The 12,354-nt window shown below is 46.0% G+C and overlaps 1 protein-coding gene across 4 annotated transcripts in view; it reads left to right on the top strand.

Annotated features, from left to right (window-relative positions):
* The window catches only part of LOC103715542 (L-arabinokinase-like), a 42,868-nt gene that overhangs the window by 28,186 nt on the left and 2,328 nt on the right, over positions 1-12,354 (top strand). For all 4 annotated transcript variants that reach the window (XR_015971583.2, XM_008803209.5, XM_088707845.2 and 1 more), the window contains 9 exons: positions 5,095-5,178; positions 5,364-5,489; positions 6,048-6,178; positions 6,261-6,342; positions 7,785-7,872; positions 11,267-11,310; positions 11,416-11,511; positions 11,604-11,680; positions 11,941-12,159. Coding sequence is in view for 3 of the 4 variants with exons in the window: in XM_008803209.5 (XP_008801431.3) it covers positions 5,095-5,178; positions 5,364-5,489; positions 6,048-6,178; positions 6,261-6,342; positions 7,785-7,872; positions 11,267-11,310; positions 11,416-11,511; positions 11,604-11,680; positions 11,941-12,159 (947 nt within the window). In the remaining variant the exon portion in view is untranslated. The remainder of the gene's footprint in view (positions 1-5,094; positions 5,179-5,363; positions 5,490-6,047; positions 6,179-6,260; positions 6,343-7,784; positions 7,873-11,266; positions 11,311-11,415; positions 11,512-11,603; positions 11,681-11,940; positions 12,160-12,354) is intronic.

Below are 12,354 nucleotides of genomic sequence, written 5' to 3' on the forward strand. Positions count from 1 at the left end.
GGCGATGAGAGCCTCATACTCGGCCTCATTGTTCGAGGCCGGGAACTCGAGGCGCAGAGCTTGCTCGGCCACCACTCCATCTGGACTGGTGAGGATAAGTCCGGCCCCGCTGCCCCCCGGGGTCGAAGACCCATCCGAGTGCAGGACCCATGGCTGCTTCGGGGTCTCCTCCACGGACTCAGATGGCGGCTCGGGGTCGTCCGGAAGGGTGCACTCCACGATGAAGTCGGCGAGTATCTGAGCTTTGATAGCCGTCCTGGGCCGATATTCTAGGTCGAATTCCCCGAGCTCGACCGCCCATTTGGCGATCCTCCCCGCACGATCCGACCTCTGCAATATCTGCTTCATAGGCTGGTCGGTTAATATAGCTATCGTGTGGGCTTGGAAGTAAGGCCTGAGTCTCCGAGCCGAGTTGATGAGAGCGAAGATGGTCTTCTCAAGTTTAGAATATCGGGTCTCAGCATCCCTGAGAACCCGGCTGGTGTAATAGACCGGCTTTTGGAGCTTGTCTTCTTCCCGGACGAGGACCGAGCTTACTGCAGCTGGGGAGACGGCCAGATATAAGTAAAGAATTTCGCCCTTCTGGGGCTTGGTGAGCAGCGGGGGAGAGGCCAGAAGGCTCCGAAGCTCTTCAAAGGCTTGCTGGCATTCTTCTGTCCACCGGAAGTCTTTCGGACGTTTGAGGCTCTTGAAGAAGGGGAGGCAACGCTCGGCTGATCGAGAAACAAACCTTCCCAGGGCGGCTACCCGCCCCGCGAGCCGCTGCACCTCCTTAACTGTCTTTGGAGGCGACATCTCTTGCAGTGCCCGGATTTTCTCCGGGTTGGCTTCAATTCCGCGTTGGGTCACTATGAAACCCAGGAACTTGCCCGAGGTGACTCCGAACGCGCACTTCGCCGGATTGAGTTTCATTTGGTATTTTCTGAGCTTGGCGAATGTCTCGCTGAGATCGGCTATGTGGTGTTCCGCCGCTTGGCTCTTTACCAGCATGTCGTCCACATAGACTTCCATGTTCCGGCCGATCTGGTCTTTAAAGATTTGGCTGACCAGTCTCTGATAGGTGGCCCCAGCGTTTTTCAGGCCAAAGGGCATCACCTTGTAGCAGTAGGTGCCCTTGTCGGTGATGAAGGCCGTCTTCTCCTCGTCTTCTGGCGCCATTCGGATTTGGTTGTATCCTGAAAAGGCGTCCATAAAAGTTAGCAGTTGGTGTCCTGAAGTGGAGTCGACGAGCTGGTCGATGCTCGGGAGAGGGAAGCTGTCTTTTGGGCAGGCCTTGTTCAGGTCGGTGTAGTCCACGCACATACGCCATTTTCCGTTGGCCTTCTTTACGAGGACTACATTGGCGAGCCAATCCGGGTAGGAGACCTCCCGGATGAAGCCGGCTCCGAGGAGTTTGTCCACCTCTTCGGCCGCAGCTCGTTGTCGCTCAGGGGCGGAGCCTCTTTTCTTCTGCTTTACAGGCCTGCTGGTTGGCCTCACCTGGAGTCGGTGGACCATGACCTCGGGGTCAACTCCTGGCACGTCCGCGGGCGACCAGGCGAAGACGTCAGCGTTGTCCCGCAGGAAGCTGACGAGGCGATTCCTCTCATGGGCGCCGAGGCCGGAGCCAACCTGCACGGTTAGCTCGGGAAAATTTTCTTGTAGTGGGATTTGAATAAGGAGCTCACCGGGCTCTACTTGCTTCTTCCAGAGGGTGTCCCTCGCATCGAGGGTTTCTATGGGCAGTAAAGGGCCCATCGGGCGGTCTGGTGCCTCGGCTGGTTGCTTTACTGTGTGGGCCGCCATGTAGCATTGCTTGGCGACCAGTTGGTCTCCGCGGACCCCGCCCACTCCTTGGCCGGTGGGGAACCGCATGAGCAAATGGCGAGTTGAAACCACGGCTCGAAGGGCGTTTAACCCTGGGCGCCCAAGGATGGCGTTGTAGACCGAGGGCAGACGGACCACCAGAAAGTCCGTCCTCACAGTGCTCTCCCGGGGGGCGAGGCCAACTGTGACAAGGAAGCTAGCCTCACCTTCAACCGGGACCGCATCTCCGGTAAACCCGACCAGCGGGGCATTGATTCTCCGGAGGTGTCCTTCTGTCAAGCCCATTTTTTGGTAGGCATGGTAGTACAAAATGTTGGCTGAGCTTCCATTGTCAACTAGGACACGCTTTACATCAAACCTATTTACAACCATTGAGATGACCACAGCGTCATCGTGAGGGGTCTCGACCCCTTCTAAGTCCTCGTCCGAGAACGAGATGACTTCATCAGTGCGTGGGCGCTTCGGGGGTGCTCCCTGGGCGGCTGTTCCTGCCGAGGTCCGCCCAATCATGTTGATGGTGCCGGCGATAGGCCTGTTGCCGCCAGGATTTTCGGTTGGTGCGACATTCTCCGCCGGCCTCCTTTCCTCATGTCGGTTCCTCACGAACCGGTTGAGTACTCCCCGTCTGATGAGCGCTTCTATCTCGTCCCGGAGTTGGAAGCAGTCCTCCGTGTCGTGCCCGCGATCTCGGTGGAAGCGGCAGTACTTCCTGGAATTTCGGAGAAATCCCGTGTCTCGCATAGGAGGCGGGGGTCGGAAGAAGTCCCGACCCTCAATTTCCATCAGGATCTCGGCCCGAGGAGCATTGACGGGTGTATAGTTCTCGTACCTCGCCTGGTATGTCCGTGGCCGTGGTGGAGACTTCGGACGAGGAGGTGTCCTCTGCTGAGGTCGCCCCTGCTGACGGGACGGGCTCCTCAGTCTGGGGAGATTCTTCTCTCGGCGGGGAGACCGGCTCCTTTGTCGACCGCGCTCCTCGCGGCGCTTCTTCCGCTTCTTCGAGGTGGGCTCGATTGCCCCCCGCCTGGAGGCGACTGCCTCCTCGGCCTTGGCGTACTTCCGGGCTCGGGCCAGCATTTCGGTGAAGTCGGCCGGGAAGCTCTTCTCGATGGAGAAGAGGAATCGGTAGGAGCGGACCCCAGTCTTCAGAGCCGACATGGCTATCGACTGGTCTAGCTCGCGAACCTCCCATGTGGCGGCGGTAAAGCGGTCCAGGTACTCTTTGAGGGACTCCCCCTCCTTCTGCTTGATGTCCAGGAGGGAGTCTGATGTTCGTCGCTGGCGCCGGCTGGCAGCAAAGTTGGTGGCGAACTGCCTGCCGAGCTGCTCAAAAGAGGACACCGTGTTCGGCTTCAGACCAGAGAACCAAAGCCGAGCGGTCCCTCGGAGGGTTGCTGGGAAGGCCTTGCAGAGTATGGCCTCCGAGGACCCTTGTAGGGCCATGAGGGCCCGATAACTCTCCAAGTGGTCGAGGGGGTTGGTGATTCCGCTGTAGGGCTCCACCTGAGGCATTTTGAACCTCGCGGGAACTGGCTCGTCCTCGATCTGGCGGGAGAAGGGGGACTTGGTAGTGAACTCAAAGTCCCCTTCCTGTCTTGCCTTCTTGCTGTGGAGTGCCGCAATCTGGCGCTCCAGATGCTCGACTTTTCGGTCGAGCTCCCCCACCCGTGGGATTGTCGCTGTGGTTTGCGCCAGCTCACGGTGATCCGGGGCTGACTCCGCCTCAGAAAGTTGGGGTCTCCGGTCGAAACCTTCTCCCGGTAACTCTCTCCGGGGAGAAGCTCGTTCTCTATTGTTGGCTCTGGAGGAGCCATGCAAATTTTGGCTGGGGAGAACCGGGCCGTTGGGGAGACACTCCGGCGGGGCTTGGGCCTGCGGGGGAAGTGCCGGTAAAGCCTCCACGCGCCGCAGGCCCTGAACGGCGGCGGCCAGGGCCTGGACTTGCTGTGCCAGGGCATTGAACTGTTCCGGCTGGACCTGAGGAGCTGGGTCAGCTGGAGTTGGAGAATTCTGGACGGAGTGTCCAGGACTTTGCGGGGGACGCCGGGAGACGTTAGAGGTTCCCTTACTTCTCAACTTCATGACTGCTACTCGGGCCCTTCCTCTAGCGCCAACTGTTGCTGGAAATTGGACCCGGGGGCAATCTTCGGTCGAGGAGAGGGAACGACTGTTAGTCCTCACGGCGGGGCGGCGGTCTGTCGGCGGGCGGCGTCCTCCGTCCGGGGCGGTCGGAGAGAAGGAACAGTAGGTCCTCGCGGCGGGGCGTCGGTCCGTTGGCTGGCGGCGTCCTCCGTCCGGGTGCCTGCACACGAACCGGTGGCCGGGTTCTCCGGCGCCGGCCCTCCGACGCTCAAGTCAGGGAGGGGGCAAATAGTGGGGAGAAGGAGATAAACAGTGATTTTTGGGTGTATGAACGTTCCGATCCCCTCTTGAGAGGCCAAGGCTCCCTTTTATATGCGGGGGTCGGTTTACCTGTGATGTAACAGGGCGAGGCCGTAGTACGGCTTGGCATGTTGTTCAGGTCGGCGCTCGGTCAGGCGAATCATTGTACTGATGTCGGCGGTATGGCCGAGATCAGAGACTTATCATAGTCGACTAGACCCTGCTGGGTCGATTTGCCGTGGAGAGCTGGGGATCCGTAGATGTCAGGAGCCATGCGCATTTATTGTGGAGTAAGTCGGAGATCCGCATTTATTATGGAGTAAGCCGGAGATCCGCATTATTGGTGGAGTAAGCCGGAGATCCGCATTTATTATGGAGTAAGCCGGAGATCCGCATTTATTGTTGAGTGTGCCGGAAGATTACAGCGGCCATGCGCAATAAATGCCGGAGGGGTGTTAGAGTACGGTCCTCGGACATCGGGGTTTCTCTTAGGTCGGAGGTTTCGGGGTCGGTCGTCTTGTGGCCGAGCGTTCCGAGGTCGGACGCTGACTTCGGCTGTCCGGGGTCGGAGGTTGTACGGCTTCTTAGGGGCATTTATGTCATTTGGGGGGAAACTTTATTCCCCCCAACAATAATCAATCGCAGAAAAAGATGCCTGATTATTATCTTATCCTATCAGATTTTACAGCCCAGAAACACGGAGATTTTTATCTGACATCTTATAAATGTGCAGGAATCTTCCTAGAAGTTTTATTTTGCTATATAGTCATTCATACTCGTATAAATATTAGCCTAATTAAAATCTGATTTAAGAGTGTACAATATGCAAAAGGTGATAGAATTGGATGTTCCCACTAGATAGTTATAATTCAGCTGCATGCTTTTGGATTTCTTTTTCTCATGCAGGAAGAAATTTATGTAGCAAGAGCACCTGGAAGGTTGGATGTTATGGGAGGAATTGCAGATTATTCCGGAAGCCTAGTTTTGCAGGTTAACTTCTTCTCCTGGCAAGTGCATATGTTAACCAATAAAATATCTCTTTAAGTACAATTTATATAGCAAGAACCTGCTATTTTGAAGACATAAATGCCTCTTTCAAGTCATCTTAAGATTACTGAATAAAATATCTCTTCAGTGGTTGGTTTAACATGTTTCAGTTCCCTTTTTCACTTTAGATGCCAATTAGAGAAGCCTGCCATGTGGCTGTTCAGAAGAACCATCCTAGCAGGCAAAAACTCTGGAAACATGCTCAAGCACGGCAGCAGACAAAAGGACAAGGACCCATTCCTGTGCTACAAATTGTATGTCAATAATTTGCTCATTTTTTATGTCGGAAATTTTTCTTTCTAACAAGTCTGTTTGCCGCATTGAAGTCTGTGTACAAAGTTGTCACAAACCCCTTTACCATATAGAAATCTGGACTAGTCATGTAGTTTGAACTTCTTGCCTTACCTGCTAATGCCCTTCATCACTTCATTTCGATATAACTGCATCTTTAACTATTTGACATCCTTTTGATCATGGTACGCCGTACTGTTCTGTACCGGACAATATGGAGTATACCGTACCATATTGGTTCAGTACCGGTATATGGTACAGAGGACATAGTGACACTCGGTACACTTAACCGGTTCCGTACTGTTCCATACCGACATGGTGATAACATGGCACCAGTATAGAGCCCGGTATCGAGACGGCGTACTTTTTTTTGATTATTTACCTTCTTGTTCCTGTTAAAACTATTCTTCTAAGATACTATTCTATCTTTATGTTTGTTAAGCTTTAGCACTTAATTCTTGGTAATGTCTATAAACCAGAATTATTTTTTTAAATCCGAGTTTCTTGAAACATCTATATAGGTATCATTTGGTTCTGAGTTAAGTAACCGTGCACCAACCTTCGATATGGACCTATCAGACTTGATGGATGGGGAGCGACCAATTTCGTATGAAAAGGCCCATAAGTACTTTGCACAAGATCCATCTCAGAAGTGGGTAACTTTATTTTCCTTTAAATGGTGGTGTGTTTCATTATTGTGCTGTTTATTATTTCGTTAATGTGTTGTGTCTCAGGTGGGCAGCATATATTGCTGGAACAATTCTTGTCTTGATGACTGAGCTTGGTGTGCGCTTCGTGGACAGTATATGCATACTGGTATAGCTTCATGCCCAATGCAACTAGTTGTATTTCTTAAACCTAACACTACTAATTTCATGGTATGCACTAATTTACATTTCTCTAGCAGTTTACAGCAAAAAGGTTTAGGGGGAAAAACTACTGTTCAACATATTGCATGCTTATGATCGTCCAGATATGTATAATTTCCAGTTGGAATGTGTGGCAAGGAATGAATTGGAGCATCTATTGGTGTTCTTCCTATCTTGATAAGGGAACCAGATCCCTTTATAACTTTGTCCTATCACTTAATATGAATTCCTCCATTATCTCTTAAAAAACAATTTCCCATGAAATTCAAACATGGACCCAAGCTTTGTCACCAAAAGCCAATGTGAGATTATTCTGTGGCCATTGTCTCTTCATGAGTGAACCATGGTTTAATCCATTCAGCTCTCATGGAGAAACCTTATTCTGTGGCCATTGTCTCTTCTTTTGTGTTTTTAAAATAGAAAAACACTAGTAATGACCTCAAACTTATGTGGTGGATATTTTTAATATAATCCAAATTTTAAAAACAAGTGGCAAAATTATATATTTCAAAAATATGTTTTCTTTTTAATGTTTTCAAAGTTACCATCTCTCCTATCATTACTACTATACTCCTGCCTCCACTACACCGTCAGAGGTGTTTCCGAACATCCTGTTTCTAAACATACAAAAAATGGTTGGGACTGCCAAACTTGTTTCCTATTTTACAAAAATTAGAAACAGAATAGAATTAATATTTTATTCCTTTTTTTAAAAAAACGAAAAAACTGGCAAGTGGCAACAGAACAAAATAGGCCTTAAGTTGGCAATCTGGGGTCCCTGACTAAAAGACAGGATGTGATCTTCGGTTTAAGTGGATAACAACATGGTCCAACCTCAATGTACAGGGCACAGCTTGCCTCTGGTGTTAAGAAAAAATAAAGGCACGTCTATATCTTATGTCAGACATTGGATTTTACCACAGGTTTTGTTCATTTTAATTTTTTCAAGAACTTCTTCTATTTCTTCAAGAACTGCAGTACAAATTATGCTTTATGCGTATCTGACAATAAACACTCTTTTCTTTGGTACAACAATAAACAGTCTTTCGTTCTTTTGTTTTTCTCTTTCTAGATAACCTTTCTGATGTTATCTTGAGATCCTTATATGGTGTCTTATAGCTGATTTAGTCCATCTGGGGTAGCATGGAGATCATCCCTAACCATCTTTTATAGTTGAAAATGAGGCAAGAGGTGGATCAGCATTCCTTTTGGTAGCTTCTGCATATGCAAAAATAACAATTGTATTTATCTGAATTATATCCGTCTTGTAGGAATCTGTCCTCATTCTTTATAGACTTAAAAGAAAAAATGCTGCTCTTCGCTTATCATAGATGTGTTTGCACATACTCCAACCTTGTGTTTCTTATTTGATATTTATATATGGTTCAGGTCTCTTCTGCTGTTCCAGAAGGTAAAGGTGTTTCTTCTTCTGCAGCAGTGGAGGTGGCCACCATGTCTGCAATTGCTGCTGCTCATGGTTGGTCTTTTATCTTTAAACCAATCTTGTGGAAATGACTAGTCTGGAGACCAACCACACACACGTACATATATATATATATATATATATATATATATATATATATATATATACATATATATACATATATATACATATATATACATATATATACATATATATACATATATATACATATATATACATATATATACATATATATACATATATATACATATATATACATATATATACATATATATACATATATATACATATATATACATATATATACATATATATACATATATATACATATATATACATATATATACATATATATATATAACTGATTGATATTGATGTCTTTTATTCTCCATTCTATGCTCACACCCAAGGTACGCCATCTTGGTACCGGGCCCCTATCGATGCCACCCTGTTACTATGTCGATATGCTCGGTACGTGGCCCGTTCGGCGTACCGAGTGTTGGTACCCTCTATACTATGTACTGGAACCGAAGCGGTACAGTACGGTATGCCTTGTACCGCCTAATTTAGTACGGTATGGCGTACCATGCTCACACCAGCAGACAATTTTAGATAGCTAGTTAAGAAATTCTGCTACATCTGGTCAAGTTGGTTTAACACTACACATATTGACTGATCAGCAAACTTAGTTGCTTTTATATATAAAGCAGATGGATTCTGTTATAATCAATAATGAATAATACGTAATGCACTTTTATTTCTGTAGGTACATGTTCAAGATCATGAAGTGCTTGTTTCCGCATGGATACTATGCTAAAAGTCTTTATTACATTTGACATCTTATGCTTGTTCCTTTTTTTCTCTCTGGCAAAGTGCCCTCTGTCTTTGTTAAAAAAGATTTGGTTAAATATACTTGTCATACCAGTGTAATGTAACTCTTTTATGTGTAACATTAGTATTTAGTAAGGTATAGTGTCAGTTATATAAGAGTGTAACAAAGGGCAGATGAGTGAAGTCCTACAGATTTTAATCATCAGGCCATCTTTTTGTGGGCATGAATCAGAAGGAACAGACTGGACAAAACTTTAGATTCGCAGAGAACAGATCTTTTTTTTTTTTTTGTTCCACTTTATAGTGTTTTGCACTTTAAAACAGTGCCAATCCAGCCTGACCCATTTGGTGGCCAGGACACAGGTCACCATTTCAACTGCAGGTGAACCACTAGTTGTCTGGACATAAGCCCTCCCACCACTTATAAACTCACTCTCTTCTTTGTCGATGCCATAACCTCTTTCTTCTCTTTTCTGTCTTGACCGACTTTGACACCAAAAGCCCAAGAAATCTGTCTCTACTGCTGATCTATACATCCCACAAGGACCCAGCTAAAACATGGGAAACCTATCTTTGCCACTGGTTCAAGTCAAAATTGGAGTTTTCTCCAACATCTTTGCCTAAGTCCACAGATTTACATTGATCAAGGATTTTCATCAGTTCCACTCTATTTTATGCTGGCATCAAGGATTTTTTTTTTGCGAGATCCTTGGTGGTTTCCTGGCTGAATTTTTCTTTTGATTGGCTGATATTGCTGCTGCTAGAAAGAGAGGGAGGGAGGGCAGGGGCTAATAGGTACTAGGTTGGATGGAATAATCTATCTGGCACTGACAGGTTCTTAAACACAGGTTAAAAGATTTAATATTTGTCCCTTTCTTATTTAAGTACGATTGCAGCTTTTGTACATTACTAGCATTTAATACTACATTATTTGTACTCTAGTATCCAACGGCCATCTCTCTTCTATAGGGCTCAATTTTCTTAACTTTCTGCCTAAAGTTGCATTTTGCATACTCCATTACTCCAATTCTGCAATTAAATCAATTAGTTTTATCAACTAATGCTACATGGTAAAATTTGTATGTTCTTGAGTCTTATATTTTACTTTCTAGGGATGTCAGTGGGCTAGATCTGTTGCGGATGAAAGCACTCACCCTTCGATCGTACTATTCCCTTTTTTGGATCCAAACTGCGGAAAGACGAATCAAGAAGAAGTAGTAGAGAATAAAATCAAACAATTACAAAGACAACAATTTTACGTGGTTCACCCCAATACGGGTTACGTCTACGGAGGCCACACACATAGATTCAATATATTCAGCAAGGGTTACAACGATCTCTCTTTCCCGTTGGAGATTGCACAACTAGGGCTTACAAGAGAAATCCAAACCTTCTAGGGTTTACAAGAGAGATAGGACTCAAAAAGGGAACTCTCTGCCACACCTAGGGTTCACAAAAGATCCCTATTTATAGGTTTCCAAAACATAAGGAAACTTCCCTAACGAAACCCTAAGACAAAGCCCATCTTGCCACCGTTTGAATCAATCCCGTGATCAGGAGTTGACGCTTCACTTTCAGGGGTCGACTCCTGATAAGTTCGAGTCGACCGGACATCCTCGGTTCGACTCCAAGTATCAGCATCGAAAACTGGCACGCTCTGTCTTCCTGAGAGAGTCGACTCCTTCAATATTGGAGTCGACTTGAGCAGACCTCGAGTCGACTCCTACAAGCGACCCCAAAAAACATCTATGTTTCTTCACTGTGGCACATAGCGAGTCGACCCTCTCATCCCTGGGGTCGACTCAAGCTTCACATGAGTCGACTTCTAGATGCTAGGGGTCGACTCCATTCAGTTGACACAGACTTTTTCAAGCAAACTTGAGCCAAATTCAATTGCAGTCATTTCAAGTTTCGATGCACATTTTCTCAATAAGATTAAGCCTGAAATTTTAATCTCAGGCCTGAGCACAGACCGACTGGTCGGATCTAGTCCCTAGAATTTCTACGGGTACATTTTAATTTGGGTTGGTCTTAAAATGGACCCTGTTCATATTTTACCACATTTTCGGCCAGGACCTGGGCCCCAAACCAGTAGGCATTCTGTTTTTAGGTCTGAGCCTGGCCCATGGCCTAAAACTTAATCCCATGTTGGTTTTTTTCTAAGTCGGGCCTTTGGGCTGTTCTGGCTGGCCTGTCCATTGACAGTCTGATTACTTTTGATGTTGAAAATAAAAGCATGTTTGGTTGGGGAAAGTTGGACTCTGGAGTGGGAATGGGAACGATTGACTCCCATTCCAACCGTTTGGTTGGGGGGAGTCTCATTCCCATTCCGATTTCAGAGAGGATATGAATGTCCCAATCCTTACTTTTTTTTCTAGTACTCAAATTTCATTCTGATTCCGATTTCGATTTTGGTCACAAACCAAACACGTCGGAGGATATGGCCAATTCTGATTCCAATTATAATTTAATTCCAATTCCGGTCGTGAACCAAATGCACCTTAGAGTTTCAAACTGCACCTTGTATATTATGATCTCCGTATTCTTGAGGAAACCCGTGAATGACATTAACAATGTTGCTCTTCATGTCTTCCAGGGTTGGATATTGATCCAAGGGATCTTGCATTGCTTTGTCAGAAGGTATATTTTTATGTTTAATTTTCTTGATCAAGAGTTTTGCATTGTCTTGTAGTGATGCAGATGCATTATATTTCCTCAGATTGTTCATAAGCTAATCTTGGGCAGGTCGAGAATCATATTGTTGGAGCTCCTTGTGGGGTGATGGACCAAATGACATCTGCTTGTGGGGAAGCTAACAAGCTGCTTGCCATGGTTTGCCAGGTTTGCATTGCAAATTTTGCAGAAATCCTTTTTCTAGTTTTTAGATATAGAGTATTTCAGTTCCTCACCTGATTTCGATTTTTTTCGTGCAGCCTGCGGAGGTAAAGGAACTTGTTACCATTCCAACTCACATACGATTTTGGGGTCTTGATTCTGGAATACGGCACAGGTAGACAGCTTACCCTAATCTTTAGTTAAATGTCAAGCTTTCTGCCAGCCAACTTAGAATAGTGTAGATATTAAAAGTGATGTCTTTTTGTTGCAATTTAAGCATATTTTCAATGAACTGGCTAGTATATACCAAAACTCCTTTAGAATTATCCATGAAAACTTCGGTTTTCAGTCCCCAGAAAAAGTTCCATATGCAGTTTGGGGCTGAAGAATGGGATTTCTACTATTTTTCACCTTCTGACAACTTTCTGTTTGCAGTGTTGGTGGCACTGATTATGGATCTGTAAGAATAGGCACCTTCATGGGGCGTAAGATGATAGAATCTGCTGCCTCTAATCTACTGCCCCAGTCTTTGTCTAGTGTAAATGCTCCTCAAGAAGAGGATGGAATGACTTTGGATGAATTTGAAGAGCATGGCATTGAGCTACTTAAAGCTGAATCTTCGCTGGATTACTTATGTAACCTTTCACCGCACAGGTAAGCTTTTTTTTTATGTTAGATATCTTTTATTATTCAATGTTAGTTTTCTTAACCTATCAACAATGAAGAGTTTCTTTTCTCAAGTGCTGCATTGCTAGACACTAAACATTGGTATATTAATTTTATTATGGAGCAGAGTGGTGTTTGAGTATCTTTTTGAAACTGAATTGCATGTTCTCCTTTTAATCCTTT

This window comes from Phoenix dactylifera, chromosome 11 (assembly GCF_051530095.1).
Source record: "Phoenix dactylifera cultivar Ajwa chromosome 11, Ajwa_hap1_PhDact_Kaust_v1.1, whole genome shotgun sequence".
Lineage (NCBI taxonomy): Eukaryota > Viridiplantae > Streptophyta > Magnoliopsida > Arecales > Arecaceae > Phoenix > Phoenix dactylifera.